General features: G+C 34.7%; 1 protein-coding gene and 1 pseudogene across 4 annotated transcripts in view; one reads left to right on the top strand and one right to left on the bottom strand.

Moving 5' to 3' along the window:
* The window catches only part of RNF13 (ring finger protein 13), a 155,328-nt gene that overhangs the window by 57,163 nt on the left and 81,403 nt on the right, over positions 1-16,762 (top strand). For 3 of the 4 annotated variants that reach the window (XM_044251590.1, XM_044251588.1, XM_044251587.1), the window contains one exon: positions 8,863-8,988. In XM_044251590.1, the coding sequence (XP_044107525.1) occupies positions 8,863-8,988 (126 nt within the window). Of the gene's footprint in view, positions 1-8,862; positions 8,989-16,762 lie in introns of those variants that run through there. The other variant, XM_044251591.1, reaches the window with a different exon arrangement.
* Positions 11,905-12,557, bottom strand: LOC122908404 (annotated as a pseudogene).

The following is a 16,762-nucleotide window of genomic DNA, read 5'->3' on the forward strand; positions in this document are numbered from 1 at the left end:
CTGTTTGCCCCCCAAATACAAAAATATTCAAAGGGATATATGCACCCCTATGTTTATTGTAGCATTATTTATAATAGCTAAATTATGGGAGCAGCCCAAGTGTCCGTACTAGATGACTGCATAAAGAAGATGTGGTGTATATATACAGTGGAATAAAAAAGCCATGAAAAAGAATGAAATTTGCCATTTGCAACAAGGATGGAGCTAGAAAGTATAATGCTACTTTAAAGTATAAATTAGAGAAAGACAAATACCATATGATTTCACTCAAATGTGGAATTTAAGAAACAAATAGAAGAGGAGCACCTAGGTGGCTCAGTTGGTTGAATATCTGGCTCTTGATTTTGGCTCAGGTCATGAATCTTAGGGTCATGGGATTGAGACTGGAGTTGGGCTCTGTGTTCGGCATGGCGTCTGCCTCTGTTCCTCCCTCTGCACTCACTCTCTCTCTCTCAGATAAATAAAATCTTTAAAAAAAAAACCAACAAAATAAGCATGCAAAGATAAAGAAGAAAAAGAGAGACAAACCAAGAAACAGACTCTAAACTATAGAGAACAAACAGATGGTTACCAGCGGGGAAGGGGGTGGGTGGGTGAAATAGGTGATGGGGATTAAAGAGTACACTTAGCATGATGAGCACTGAGTAATGTATAGAATTATTGAATCACTATATTGTGTGCCTGAAACTAATATAACACTGTATGTTATATTATAATATAATATAAATAGTATGTATATTATTTATATTATATGTTATAATTAACACTGTATGTTAATTATACTGGAATTAAAGTGAAAAGTTAATTAAGGAACAAAATAGTATTAGAGAGTAATCTTTAGTTTCACTGATCTCACTGAAATCATCTTCTTTTTGAAAGACAATGTGTTTTTAAGAAAGGAAACATTTGAGTCAAGGTGACTCACAGCACCATTAGTTAGCAGCTGAATCTTGGCTGTGTTGTCTTTGAAGCTTAATTAAGTATTCTCTAGAACAGGATGATAATGCCTGTGATTTGTGATCCTCAGTTGTGAGCATAAAGCTGTCTGTGTGTTTTAGGACTTCAACTTAGTTATGATAGTTAATTTCAACAGCGGCAAATGAGTTGAAAAACCAGTTGTCTATAAACCGCGTATCAAAACTTCTACATAATACAATGAAAGATGGGATAATAGGATAGTAGGTATAAGAAGGAGAAGAAAAAAGATAACCTAGACTGCTAATAATTTTAATAATAAGTGCATCTGAACTTTTGCCATAAAAGTGATGATTATATTAGCACAGTGCCAAAATTATTAGAGTGCTAGGCTGACAAAACAGAAACCTGAAAATTAGTGCTGGTTTAATCCCTATCAGTACTGTGCTAAAATGGGAAGAACATAGCTTTGGGGTCAGCATTACAAGGCTTCAAATTATGGTTCTATCACTGGGCGAGTTATTCAACTTAAGGCTGTCCACTTGTCTACAGTAATATATATCCAAAGCATTAGGGTAAAGAAAATAGCTTTTATTTATTACTTCTTTCTCTTATTTGGGGTTTTGTTTGCTTTGCCCCACTTTTCCTAGTTTCTTTTCTTTTCTTTTTTTAAAGATTTTATTTATTTACTTGACAGAGACAGATCACAAGTAGTCAGAGAGGCAGTCTGAGAGAGAGGAGGAAGCAGGCTCCCCGCTGAGCAGAGAGCCCGATATGGGGCTCGATCCCAGGATCCTGAGATCATGACCTGAGCCAAAGGCAGAGGCTTTAACCCACTGAGCCACCCAGGTGCCCCTCCTAGTTTCTTTAGGTGAAAATTGAGGCCATTGATTTGAGACCTTTTCCTCTTTTCTAATATAAATATTTAGTGCTATAAATTTCCCTCTAAGTGCTATGTTAGTTGTGTCTCACAAATTTTGGTAAGTTGTGTTTTTATTTTCATTAATTTCAAATGTTTAGGGCTCATTTGGCCCATCTGAGACAGTAGTTTTCTGAGGACTCTATTTGGTGCTCTGTATTAGAGAGTTTTCCCACTCTGGCTGATAAGGGTATAATAATTCCCAGACCTGTGTAGGCTCCACGGATCGTTCTGTTTACTCCTTTCTTTCTCAGTTTTGGGTAGCTCCTTCCCACAAAATGCAGATTACTACTCAGCCAAGGACTTGAGTGAATACCTCTGCATGTATCTAGAGCTCTTTCTTTGTAGCTCCCTTTTCCCCAGGATGGTGCCACAGAAAATCTTAGCTGCGTTGACCTCCCCATGCTCTGAACTCTATCTCCTCAACTTACTGAGACCAACAGACTCTGGGTTCTCCTGCCCTGTTCTGAGGCAGTGAGCTGAGGTATTTGCAGGGGTTATTGCATTTATTTATTTCTTCTTAGCAGTTGCTGTTTTGTGCTGTTATCCATTCTTTGAAAGCTGATATTTCGTACTCTGTTTAATTTTCTAGTTATTTAAACCAAGAGGATAAAACTAGTCCCTGTTACTCTGTCATGGCTAGGAAGTAGTTCATCTTAGCATCTTAGTAGGTAATTGATATAGGCTAATTATAAAATCTTTTTAAAACAAATCACTCAAAAATTCTTACTTGGGTAAATTCTCAAGGTGGGTGATTTTAGAACTGTGTATTAACATTTTATAAATTTTTATGCTTTTCTTTTTTTGTTTTTAATCTCAGTGCAATTAATAAATATAATAGTCTGGGACCTTATTAAAGGTTTGACATTCGTAGACTATTGATATGAGCCTAATTTTGTTTTTAATAATTTCTGAACTTTTTCAGAAATAATGTTTTAAAAATTATATAGTTGGTCTAAATAGTATTTGCTGACTTAGCACTTTTAAGTATTTAATGTTTTCAGTTATTTATGGGTTTATTGTATTTTTGTGACATCCTTAAATCAGATATTAAGATCTAAAATCTAACTCATTGGTAAAATATATAACCAAAAAAGTTACTGGGGAGAATTCTAAGAGTATACATAAGGGATACAACTTTTGAGATGAAAGATAATCGATTACTGATTTAAAAAATGCCACAAATGTAATATCTAGATTTGTGTGTTTTTTAAAACAATCTTTTCTTATAATTTAGTTAAGGGTTTAACTTTTAATTAGTATATAACCCTCAAATTTCTGTCTTATTCAGTGCTTTCTTCAGTGATGTGCAGAAAGACATGGAAGGTATGACTCAAATTTGCAAATGGCATGAAGCTTGCAATGGTTAAAATACTAATGTTTTGTCCTTGAGTCCTAAAAAATAGGTACTTAAAAAAGGCGAAAAATAGCTTAGTAGCAGCATATGTCAAAAATTTGTTGAAACAACTGTAGTGTGTTTGCCAGAAACATCAGTATATCAGAGTGTATCAGTAGAAGTGCACTGTCAAGAGCAGGTTAAAACGTGATAGTTCCTTTTGTTACATTCTTGATGTTGATGTGTTTGATTTATCAAAAAATTTTTTTTGAAATAAGTGGACTGAGGGTTGCTGGAGGAGGGGGGACGGGAGAGGGTGGTGGGGTTACGGACATTGGGGAGGGTATGTGCTATGATGAGTGCTGTGAAGTGTGTAAACCTGGCGATTCACAGACCTGTACCCCTGGGGATAAAAATACATTATATATTTATTACAAAATTAATAAATTTAATAAAAAAATTTTTTTGAAATGAACATAGACATAGAAAAGCTGCAAAAAATAGTGCAGAGAGTTTCCATATACTCTTTACTCAGTTTCTTTTAATGTTAACCTTTTTATATAACCCTGGTGCCTTTATCAAATCTGAGAAATTAAAATTTATGTATTAAATAGAGTACACACTTCTTTCAGATTTCACAGGTTTTTCCACTAATAACCTTGGTATTCCAGGATCAAGTCCTGGCTATCTGTTGTTATACTAGTCAGATCATTTATAGTAGTATGTTTAGGTTTTGGCCCCGAATTAAAATATTGTAAAACTTAAGAACCAAGTCAAATGCCACTTTTTCTGTCTCTGCCTCCTATAGTTTGAATGATTTGCTCTGTTCTATGCAGTTGAACTGCATGTTGTTTATTCTTTTTCTCTTATTGGATCTGTTAGTCCATAGCCAAATAATTAATATTGGAAAGAACTCAGTCTTATTCATCCTCTTACAAAGAGCCCTTATGAAATGAGACCAGTATATTCAGAGCATAGTATTAAAAGAACTCAAAATAACATGAGTAGTGGTTAAAGGATATTTTTACTGTATAAGAAGAGCATAATTTCCAACTATTTGTGAAAAAGGAATTAAATGTGTTCTGTATGTGAAAATTGTGAGTAAATTTTGGCAGAATGATCTGATAAAAAGTTAGGGAAAAGAACAGTGGATATTTTTAAAATCATAGAAGGTTGTTGATATAAATAAATTCATCTGTCTCAGATTAGGAAAATGTTAGCTAATAAAGTCTGATCAGTGTAACTCTTTGGTCTGTGCTGGAATGTAAAAATTACGACAGTTTCCTTTGACATCTTTGTTTGAAATATTTATATCAGATATTGGAATCAGCCTTAATTGCTTTTAGACTAACATTTTGGCTTGTTCGTTTTTATTAATGTTCATTATTCTTTTTGTTGCCCATTTTGGTTTTCACCTAGTTGGGTTTTATTTTGTTTTGTCATCTTAATGGAGGTAGTATAACATCGTGGGTCAGAACATAGGTTCTGGAGTCAGACTTCCTGGGATTGCATGCCTGCTGTGAATGTAACCTTGGGCAAGTTACCTAACCTTTTTGAGACTTCATTTCCTCATCTTCAAAATAAGGATAGTAACAGTAGTTACTTCCTTGGATTATTCCATGGATTAACTGAATTAGAACATTGAAAGAGCATAGTGCCTGACACACAGTTTTGAGTGCCATGGCTCAACAAATGTTAACTGCTTGCTGTTACTGCAGTTAATTAGTTAATTTACAACTTTAGATACTAACACTATAACTCACCTCTTTCTCTTCTTCGGCTTTTAACTTTTATACTCCTACAAAGGGAAAGATGTAGTGCTGCCTTTTAATATTTTTGTTGACATTATAATTGCATATACTTTTCTTAATTTTACTTTTTCTTTTTAAGATTTTATTTTTTTACTCGACAGAGAGCATGTGTGCAGGCGTGCACAAGCAGGGGGAGCAACAGAAGGAGAGGGAGAAGCAGACTCCCTGCTGAGCAGGGAGCCAGATGGAGGCTTGATCTCAGGACCCTGAGATCATGACCTGAGCCGAAGGCAGCTGCTTAACTGACTGAGCCATCCACGCGCACCTTAATTTTACTATTTATATAGTTTAACATTAAGTGCAAACTGAAGGGAAGGAGGGTTAAGTTGCTTTTCAGCCTGAAATAATCTTTGAAACAAAACCACTTTATCAAATTTTCTACCTATTATGCACTTATTAACCAGTATAATTTATCAACAAAATTAATTTTTCCATAATGTTTATCCTGAAATATTATAGTTCTAAATACCTTCTGAACCATTAAAGCAAAATTATATTCAGCATGAATATGTTTAGGTTTTTTTGAATATTTCAGTTAAAAAGTGGTGATCCAAACTGCTTTGGAAAGCTTGGCAGTATTTACTAAAGCTTGATACCCCCATGATCCAGCTTGATATCCTATGGTTCTATTTTTATGTACATACTTAACATATGTGTATGTGTTAATGTCCATGAAATGTTTATAACACCCTTATTTGTAATAGCTCCTAACTAGAAATTACCTTCATGCTCATCAGCAGTAGAATAAATTTTGGCATAGTCACACAATGTAATACTATATAGAAATGGCAGTAAAATATCTTCCAAGTATAGTTGCTCAACAGTAGGGATGAATCTCACAGATACAGCATTGAGAGAGAGAAGTCTAAAAGACCACTTACTATACTATATGGTTTTGTTTGTGTCAATTGTGAAATTAGGCAAAATGAAGCTGTTAGGGACGCCTGGGTGACTCAGTTGGTTAAGCAGCTGCCTTTGGCTCAGGTCATGATCCTGGCTTCCAGGGATCGAGTCCCACATCGGGCTCCTTGCTCAGCAGGAAGCTTGCTTCTCCCTCTGCCTCTGCCTGCCACTCTGTCTGCCTGTGCTCACTCTCTCTGACCAAAAAAAAAAAAAAAAAAAAAAAAAAATGAAGCTGTTAGAAGTCTATGTAGTGACATTAGGAATAGGGTTTGAAGAGTAGTGACTGACAGGGAGGATGAAGGGAACTTCCGAAGCACTGTTAATGTTCTATTTCCTAATACAGGTGTGTTTAGTTTATAAAAATTCATCAAGCTGGAAAATTATATTTTGTGTACTTTGCTTTTTTTTTTTTTTAAAGAATTTATTTATTTATTTGACAGAGAGAGAGATCACAAGTAGGCAGAGAGGCAGGCAGAGAGAGAGAGAGAGAGAGAGGAGGAAGCAGTCTCCCTGCCGAACAGAGAGCCCAATGTCCTCGATCCCGGGACCCTGAGATCATGACCTGAGCCAAAGGTAGAGGCTTAACCCACTGAGCCACCCAGGCGCCCTGTACTTTGCTTTAGGTGTAGTCACAAAAGCTTTCAGAAGAAATCGACCTATTTATATATTGTAGACCTATTGAATTATACATTTGATGATACTGAGGTACCAGTCTCCCTGCACTATTTTTGTCCAGCATTCTTATTAAACATCAGGGAATTACAGCAACAAAGAGAAAGTATAGATGGGCATCTACTTTAAGTATCCTCAACCTTGGTAATTTTCTTGGGCTTCCTACATGTTGGCATAAAGTGCCCTGTGAGAAGGTAGAGATGAGGAGAATCTTTGATTACAGAGCAAGCATCTTTCAATAAGAAGAGTTTGACTCTGAGAGGTGACAGTAAGCACAGGGACCTGGCTTCAGGTAGCACCTTCTCGGCCATTCTTTTTCAAGGGAAGAGAGTTGTGCCAAATTAACTGACAAAGCCCATCACACTACCCTGTAGACTTCATGGATGATACAAAGTTTTACTTAGCTTGCTTTTAGTTTTAAGTGACTCACATCTCAAGGATGGATAGGAATTAGTTGATTTAGCAAGTTGTTCTTTTAGCATGGTCTACAGGAAAAGATGATATTTAATAATTTAAGAACTGTTTTTTAAGATTTCATTCAATTTTCTGTTAATGCAACTAGATTGTTTTGGGGACTTTTAGTTTATGTGTATTTGACTTTTGTAAATTTTCTTATGCTTAAAAATAATACACATTTGTCATAACAGATATAAAATAGTTATTAAAATGCAGAACCCTGTTTCCAGTTTCACTTGTAGATCTTTTTTGTGTATCTGTACATACCATAAATTCATTGATTCTACAGTGCATTTATTTTATTACTATGTTCTGACATATCTGAAATTGGGATGTGTCCTTCAATTGCTGTCCACTAGGTGGCAATCCTAGTGGAGTTGACTTCCTAATGGGAAATTAGGCCATAGTTGTTCATATTATTTTCACTTCATTTGAGTTATCTTCCTTGTTGGTACTGTATGGGTTGAGTTTGACTGTTGTTACAAATATCTTGAAAAGAATGGCACTATGTGGTTTGTCATTAAAACAAAAAGTGTTTGTGCAGAAAGGTACAGAAAAGGCAGCAGGGTATAAATTTAACATGATTGAAGCAAATATTCATTGTCGGAAGGATAACCACAGTTATAGTTCTCTGCAAAGTAAAAACCAAGTGCTTTATAGAAACAAGAAGGGGAGCTATTTTATGAATAAATGAAGGTATGCTGCATTTTATTCCTGGAACATGCAAAAGCATTTCCCATGACAAGGCAGGAGAAATGGTCATATCCTGTGGATAGGTGGTTGATGTGACCCAATTCACACACCATATAGGAAGACTATTGTGTCAGAGCTTTAACTGTTTGCATCTTATAAATTTATTGAATTTGGTGACTTTTTATATGTTTATTCAGTGTCTTACAACTATTGAGACAGTCATTTGATCTGTTAATGTAACATTTTTTTTCTGTTAATGTAGCATTTTATGTTAATATATCTTCTGATGTCAAACCATCCTGTATTTCTGGGAAAGCAACTTGCTATTTTCTCTTTAAATTATTAGTTATCTCGTGGATATCTTTTTAACTTACTGTGTATAGATTTACCTCATTCTTTTTAATGGCTCCATTGTTTTTCTATTGTATGTGTTCTTTAAAGATTTTATTCATTAGGGAGAGAGAGAGCAAGCATGAGTAGGGGATAGAGAGAAGAGGGAGAAGCAGGCTCCTTGCTGAGCAGACAGCCCAATGTAGGACTTGATCGCAGGACCCTAGGATCATGACCTGAGGTGAAGACAGACACTTAATGGACTGAGCCACCCAGGCGACCTATTGAATTTTTAAAAAATGGCTGCTGTGATGATGTGCACGATTTCCAGCTTTTGCTATTAAAAACAACATAGCAGGGAACACCTTTCTACATATATCTTAATATACTCGGGCTATTATTTCTATAGGACAAATATCTAGAAATGTGAGTTTTCATTGTTTGATAACATGAAATAATGTAAAGTTGATTTTAAAAAAGTACATACTTGGTTTAGAAATGTCAATCATCACTGGAAAATATACCAACATGTTAATAGTGGTTTGTCTTTGGAGTGATGGGCTTATGTGTGATTAAAGAAAAAAACTTCAGTGGTAGAAATGGAATGAAGTTAAAAAAAACTAAATGCTTATGAAATCAAATACTACGACTTTAGAAGTCCTGGGATTATGAGCACTTGGGAGGATAGGAACTATTGTAGCTCCCAGATAATTCATCTAGCATAATGCAAAATACATGAAGCAATATAAATGATGTTTTTAGAAGTAAGTTGAATTGATTTTTGGAATTTAACGGAGAAAAAAAACTTCTTACCAATTCTTTTTCAGGGTTTTTTGATTAACTCAAAACCAGAGAATGCCTGTGAACCCATAGTGCCTCCACCACTCAAAGACAATTCATCTGGCACTTTCATCGTGTTAATTAGAAGACTTGATTGTAATTTTGATGTAAAGGTAATGTTTGTTTTTTTCCTTTTTGTTACTTTTTTTTAGTTTATCTAAAATATTGAATTTCCTTTTTGTTACTTTTTTTTAGTTTATCTAAAAAATTGAATTCTCCCTTATTTCAAAAAGGCTTTAAAAGTTTTACAGAATTCATCCAGATTAAAAAAAGAAGGTGAGGATGAAAGCAAAATAGGAAGTTGGTGAAGGCAAGCAAGACAGGAACAGGTTTAAGTTTTTATTTATCTGCTATAAAATTGACTTTAAACTTTTAGCAGCCAGTACAAGAAGGGGGATAGCTCACAATTCATAGTTTTTACAACACTGTAAACAAATTGACGAGAATAAAAATGATTGCTATTGCTTCTAAGGATTTTCATATGGTTATTGGGAATCTTGAATCTTGAATCTTTAATATTAGAATATTGCTTGATCTAATCTAGGAATGGAAACATTAACCTTCGGTTTTATGCCTTTACTCTTCCATTACCAATACTACACGTATATTTATGTTGACAATGGGATTTCTCTTTTGCAATAAGATAACACTGTCACCTGTACGAAGTTTGTCTCCCTGGTGTGGGTTAGGTCAGATAGTAAAACAGAGTTTGCCATAGGACTTCCCTCCCTATCATAAATGCTGCTCTAAAGGTTTTTGATACCTCTAATGCTGTCTTTGCAAATCTGGCTTTGGATGGTCTTGGCCGAAGAGCCACACTGAGGTCCGTATAAAAGCCTTGATTGTTACTTTTACCGAACCACCTCAGACTTGAGTGTCATGTAGTTTCTTGTATGTATCTTAAAGAATAGACATGGTATATTACTTCATGGACTTGACATAGCTAAGATCAAGATCTTAGATGATTTGTTCAGTAGGAACAGACCCCTGCAAGTCTCTGCTCCTTGCATTTCATGAAAAAAATGGCATTTCCATAATAAACTTATTAAAGGAATAAAATAAATAACTGTAAAAGGGTTTGGAAATGTAGAGCACTTTGTAAATGATAGGTGGTGTTACTGCTATATCATTTCCAAATCTTAGCTCTTAGTTGCCTTTAAATGGGAAATAAATTAGAAATTGAAGTAAAATGTAGATTTCCTGCTCTTCAGAATTATGTCTTTTTTTATAGTAGTTTGAATTTAAGCCATTTTAAGATTTGATCTAGAACTAAAACTGTAATAATTGCAGATTGTTTCAACAAAAAGGAAACATTATTGTAATCTTTCATTTGTTTCTTGCTGCTGACAAATTAAAAGTAAACTAAAATTTGCTGATTCTAAGGTTTATTGCATTATTATTATTATATGTAATTATAATTACATTATGCTATGTAATTTATGGCTCAGGCTGGTCCTAACTAGAAACTACAATACTTTTTTTTTTTTAAATAACTTTTTCACTGGGGATGGAAGGTGGTTCATTACAAAATTTAAGGAAATACTGTCATTGAATGTTTATTTTTCATGGTGAAAACACAACTCTGGAATGAATACGTAGGCTTATTAGACCTCCTGTCCCTTGAGTGGATCCTCATCATGAGTCTGAGTGTTTCTGATAGAATTTTATGATTAGCTATACTCCAGCAACTCTCTTCCTACTTCCTGCCTTGAATTTTATGCTGCAGCCATACCCCCTCCTTGAAGTCTCTTGTACAATGCTGACTACACCTTTGTTCCTTTGTATATACTATTTCTTCTGTTCAAGATCTCTGTCCAAGGTGACGTTTAAGTGCTAGCTGAGGATGTTATCTTTTCTGGAAGCCTAACTTTTCTTTCTGCCCTCTCTGATAGAATGAATCATTTTAGCTCAATGTGCCACTCTTCTACTTTGTAAATATCTCCTTTACTGTTTATCACATTATTTTTTATTATATATATGTTTCACTTGTGAACTATGTTTAGAGTTCATGTTTTAATTATAGTTATTACCTAATTTGTATCATAGTGCATAGAAGAGCAATAAAGTTTTGTTAAATCAAGCTATATAGTATAGTAGTAAGCCTTCTACTTATGCATATGATGCATTGTTTTAAAAAACATGTACATGTAAAAATGTTTAAATTGAGGATTCTCATTTTAGAAAGAGAAATATTAGAAATTTTCCCATTATACCTCACTGTAGATACAGTTTTAATGAGTAAGATTGTAGTCTGTTGTACATGTTTTAAACTCTGTTATCTTTCCTTCACAAATAAACAACAGAGTGTATTATAGCCATTTAAAGCTAAAGATTCCTTACTCATGTTTTTCCTAACGTTTCTGTCTCAGTTGTGTTAAAAATATGAGACCTCAGTTTATAGGGAAGACACATTGATTTTAATGAAGGTGTGGAAATAGTCTGCATACATTTGAGTCCCATTTTTTTTTTCATTTGAAATACAACTTTATTCTGTTTCTCAACTAAAAAGAATGGGAATGACAGTGACAAATTGGATTTTACCACTGGATATTGTGATGTGACTATAGCAGTCTTTTATCTGAAACTCAGAAAGGACACAGTTGCACTCTAAAACAGCCAAATATGCAGTTCCTAAAAATGAAGGTACTTTTAAAACTGCCACATTCACTCTGAAGCCGATTAATCACCTCCAGCATCCCCAAGATTAAGCACAGGTGCTGTTCAGCTATATAATAAAGTGGCAAATATGCTGCACCACTGACATCACAGGACAGCTGACTATAAAACTGGACTTCTGGGGGCACTTGGGTGGTGCAGTGAGTTAAGCTTCTAGCTCTTGGTTTTGACTCAAGTCCTGATCTCAGAAATCAAGCCCCATGTCATGCTTCTTGCTCAGCATCAAGTCAATTCGAGATTTTCTCTCTCTCTCTCAGCCCCTCCCTCTGCTCACTCACTCACTCTCCCTCTCTCTCAAATAAATAAATCTTTTAAAAAATCCAAATAAACTAGACTTTTGAGACTGCACTTTCTCACAGGTCATCATCCTCATCCAGGCAAACAGTTGTCTAAGCAACTTCTAGATCATGCTTATACTGTGTTGCCAAAGCTAGGTCCCTGACCACCTCTGGTGGGGCAAGAGCAGGCATGGCGACAAACTCCAGGTTAGAGTCTCCAGTTAGTTTTCTAGCAGACACAAGAAAGGCTTTTCAAAGTTGTAGTTAATTCTTTTGGCAGAAATGTTACAGTACTACAGGTTCTTCTTTGAGTGGAAGACAATAAATTCTGAGTTAACTTTCTTGTTCTTAACATCTACTTTGTTGTCACACAGCCCCATGGGGATGTTCTCACAAACTTGTACCAGATCTCCATGCCAGTTAGGTACATTCTTGTAAATAACTCTTGATGTTACATCAAACATTATAATGGCACGCTGGGCCTGGATGTAAGAGCCATCTCTCAGCCCACCAAGTTTCTTCTGACCAGCCATATCCCCTGCATTGAATTTAATAGGTCCTCTGTTGGTATGGAACATAAGAGGACGGACCTCAACACCCAAGGTGGCTATGTACTTCTCAAGTTTATCAGTCAGATGATGTTTCACAAATACAGTTTTTCTAGTACCACCATCACCAACCAATACAAGTATGAATTGGACTTGGGATTTTCCCTGGGCAGCTATCATGTTATTGCTTCCAGAGGTGTCTCTGGTTGAGCTGAATCTCATTTTTATTGTTAGCCGTGTGATCTCAGGCAAGTTATTTTACCTGTGGCTCAATTTCTTTATCTGTAAAATAGGAATTGTAATGTTTCCTACATCATAGAACTGTTATGAGGATCAAATGAAATAATCAGTGTTAAATGCTTATCAAACAGTGCCTTGCACACAGTAAATAAGCAGCAGGTATTAGCCATTGATGTTTTATGCTTCTTGCCATTGGTGTAAAATAGATTAAGAATAAAGGTGGCAAAGATACTGATTGTATTAGGCCTAGAAGTTTCTCATAATACGTTGTTTGCAAGATGGATAACCAGGAAGGCCGTGGTATAATTCAGCGTGAGTCCTAGGGCCTCAGAACCAAGGGAGCTAATGGTCTGGAGTCAAAAGGTCCAAGAATCAAGAGCTCTGATGTCTCAGGGCAGGAGAGGTGGATATCAGGAAGATCATCTATTTGGGCCTGCAACAAATTGGATGATACCCACTCACATTGATAAGGGTGGTAGATCTTCTTTAGTCTATCGAATCAAATGCCAATCTCTGTGAGAAACCCCTCACAGACACACTCCAAAATACTGTTTTACCAACTCTGGCATCTCTTAGCCCAATCTTGTTGACACATACAACTAACCATTACACTGACCTTTCAGAAACTAAATTATTAACTGATAAGTCACACTATGGTGCAGTAACTCAGTGACAGTTGAGAGTGAAATTTCTAATGTAGTTTATAAAGGACAGTTTAGTCATGGCAGCATGTAATGTATAAAATATAAGTTTCATGAATACACCAGAGTAAGAAGTACGGATCACCTATTGAGGTACTATGAAGTAAGATACATTTATCATAGTTACTGGGAAAACAACTGGAATCTCATCCCAAAGGGCAATTTCTTTTTCTAAGGATAGTCATGGGTTGATTGACTATTAACTTTATTAGCTATAATCTTCAGATCAAAACCTATGGCTGTATTTTCTGGGCTTCCAAATTGATGATTATATATAGTTTTTTTATTAGGTATGTTATAGAACCTAATCCTTTAGAATGTATATTACAGTACTTCTCTGAATTGAAAATAAATAGCTCTTTATAAAATAGGGGCTCATTCATATATATCTACAGTTCCGTATGAATACATTGACTTAAGAAACCAGTTAAAAAAAAAATCTTATTACTGATGTAGCATCCTGGGACCAAATACTAAAAATGCTTAATTCAGCCCCATACAGAATGCAGCAGTTGACAGTAGTTGCAAGGTCATGCCTCCTATTGAAAGTGATACCCAGATTATCTCAATGAGAATTAGCTGTACTTTACAAAGCTTTCCTTGGGTGAAGGAGCACTTTCCATTGTGGAGAGCAGAAGGGAAAAGAAGAAGTAAAATTTCATCAACATCTTTCAGTAATTGTGGTGGTGGTAATCTTGGTGATGTAGTGGGTATTTCAGGGTTTACTCTTTGAAATTCTTTAGATTTTTTTTTTTTGAAGATGAGTATTGTACTATAACTGAAGAAACCTAGACTTCTTTTATTTCTTCCTTAGAAGTGAATGATGAAGTGAAGTGGTGTTCTACAATAAAGAAAATAGCACATTTTTTCTATACAAACTATCCCAAATGCTTTCTGACTCAGCCAATAAGACAGCTGAAATGCAATTAATAATTTTTGGAAGGTAGGAGATTGTACTGTTTATAACATTCTAAGTTAAAGATAGCATGGTTTTAACCTTTTTGTCTTCTTTTGAGGGAAGTTTTGTCTTCTTTTGAGAGAAGAGGAGGCTTTTAACTTATCTTGCTCTAAAGAAATGCGGCAAAATCCATACTTGAAATTAGTTTTTAGATATGTAGGATGTCCAGAGGGCTAGTGAGAACTGTTGATTATCTGCCAGCTGCTTATTCTGAAAACAGTCACTTTTATTCATACTGACAAAAACTGTATCCTCTGAAAAATGCAGCTCTTTAGAGGAAAAGCTAAACAATGTCATTTTGTTTAATCCTTGTACAATGCTTTCTTTACTGTGACAAAATGTGATTGTTTGGGAATGCTAGTTTTTGGTGACTATTTGAAGTTAAAAAACATTGCTGGCTCTGATAAAGGTATTATTAAATTTCTTTAATTAGAAAAATGTAACCTCCTGAGGCAGCAGTTTTCAGAAGACTTGAATTGGTGTCTCGGTGGGAAATAAGACTTTTTTTTCTTAATTTTTGTTTCAATAACATTAAAATCACTTTAAATAGAACTTTTCAGAACTACACAAATTTCTATGTCTATAATCAAATAAAGATTAATTTTTAAGAAATCTGTTCATTGCCATTGCAACTCAGGATATTTTCATCATATGGTTAATACTAAGTCAACAATTTCTTCAAATAGTCCTCTTATTTTAATTCAACTCTAGGGAAACTTAGTAAACACATATGGTGCAAATGCATGTACTTCTGAATTTAATTACCATTTTTTGCTCTAATAATTATTTTTGAATGATGTAGCTGCAAAGTCATATAGGCCAGTTACTAAGAGGCTAAAAGGACTTTTAGATATCATTCCTTCTACCTTTTGTTTTTGTTTTTTCCTGATGTGGATGGAATAGTGTTTAGATTGTAGATGGTAAGGAATATGTTAGTACTCATTTTCTGTTGGAATATGACTTTTATAAAACTTAGGGGGCGTACAAACCCCCTTTACCTGACTTATACCTTTCTCTCAAATCCCATATGTACTTTGCCTGTCCTGTCACTTTAACCTTCAGTAGTTTTACAAGTGCACATACGCGTTGAGCAGTCTCCCTTTCTGTCTGATTTTTACCATGTTCTTCATGTGGATTCCCCTCGCTTTGCTTGGTTATCTGGGCAGCCTGACCTTATTTTCGCTCTAAGATGAAGTAATTTGAAACTTTTCCAGATTTTGTTTTCTTTTCCTGATTTTTCTCCACGTTGAATAGATCACTTCTTCTGTAATATATTACTTAATCCCATTTAATCACCTTTTCTTTTATATATCCTCTAATCTCTGTGAGGGAAAAGATAATGTTTTAGGTTCTATAGTTTTAGTGTCTGATACATTGTGTGGCACTTGGTGGGTGCTCAGTATTTGCTGAATTAACTAATTTAGAAAACTTTAAGGGCTTACAATTGAAACTGGATTAAGGAATAAATAGTATACTTAGAACCTTCTGTTGGCTCCATGTTCACTTTACTTAATGTTCTTGGAAGTATTTCTAAATCTAGATATTCATTTATTCCATAAATATTTTTGTCCAGGTCCCAGTGTTTTATGAAAAATTTTAAAAATTACCATAAAGTTCTTTTGGGTTATTTGGATGATTCTATAATAAACATACTATTTTTTTAAAAGAAATTTTAGCATCTTATAAAATAGTCTTCCCAGTTTTCCTTTCTAGTTTTGCTTTTCATTATCCTCTTTCAGCCCTCTAGGCTGGGAGTCCCAGGATTTCACTTTTATTTCAGTAATACCAAGCAAGTAAATATGACCTTGATTAGAAATTAAACTGTAAATTTCTCAAAGTTGCTTAATATCATTATTTAATTATTCCTTCAAAGTAATTTATAGCATTTATTAATCTACTTTAGAATCATGTTTAAAAGATTCTACAAAAGGGTTATTTTCAAGGATTTTTGGGGAAATGGAAACATTTCTACCCACATACAGTTCAAACAGCTTTGTGCTGCTAGCTCATTAATTTATTCATTTGTTTCTTCTGCCCTTTAATTGATAAACATATCTGCATTTTACTAGGTTCCTAGGACATCTGGCCGGCTCAGTTGATAGAGCATGTGACTCTTGTTCTCAGGGTTGTGAGTTCAAGCTCCACATGGGACATGGAACCTACTTGAAAAAATAATAATAATTGGGTTTCTTTATACACATTTATGTTTCTTTTTTAATGTTTATGCAATAGTAAAATGATAAAATACTCTTCTTTTACCAGAGAGTAATATTCATCAAAAGAAACTGAAAAAATAATAAATTACATGTACTTTACCCTAACCTAATGAAATGTGTGATACTCCTGACTTTATTTACATATCTCTTCCCCACATTCTTTTGCTTCAAAATCAAGATTTTCAGATTACTCAGATATACTATAAGTAAAGGAAGTCTAGGAGGGAGGAAAGATAGGATCTAAAAGAAGAGGAAAGGATGGATTATATC

This window comes from Neovison vison, chromosome 6 (genome assembly GCF_020171115.1).
Source record: "Neovison vison isolate M4711 chromosome 6, ASM_NN_V1, whole genome shotgun sequence".
Taxonomy (NCBI): Eukaryota; Metazoa; Chordata; class Mammalia; order Carnivora; family Mustelidae; genus Neogale; species Neogale vison.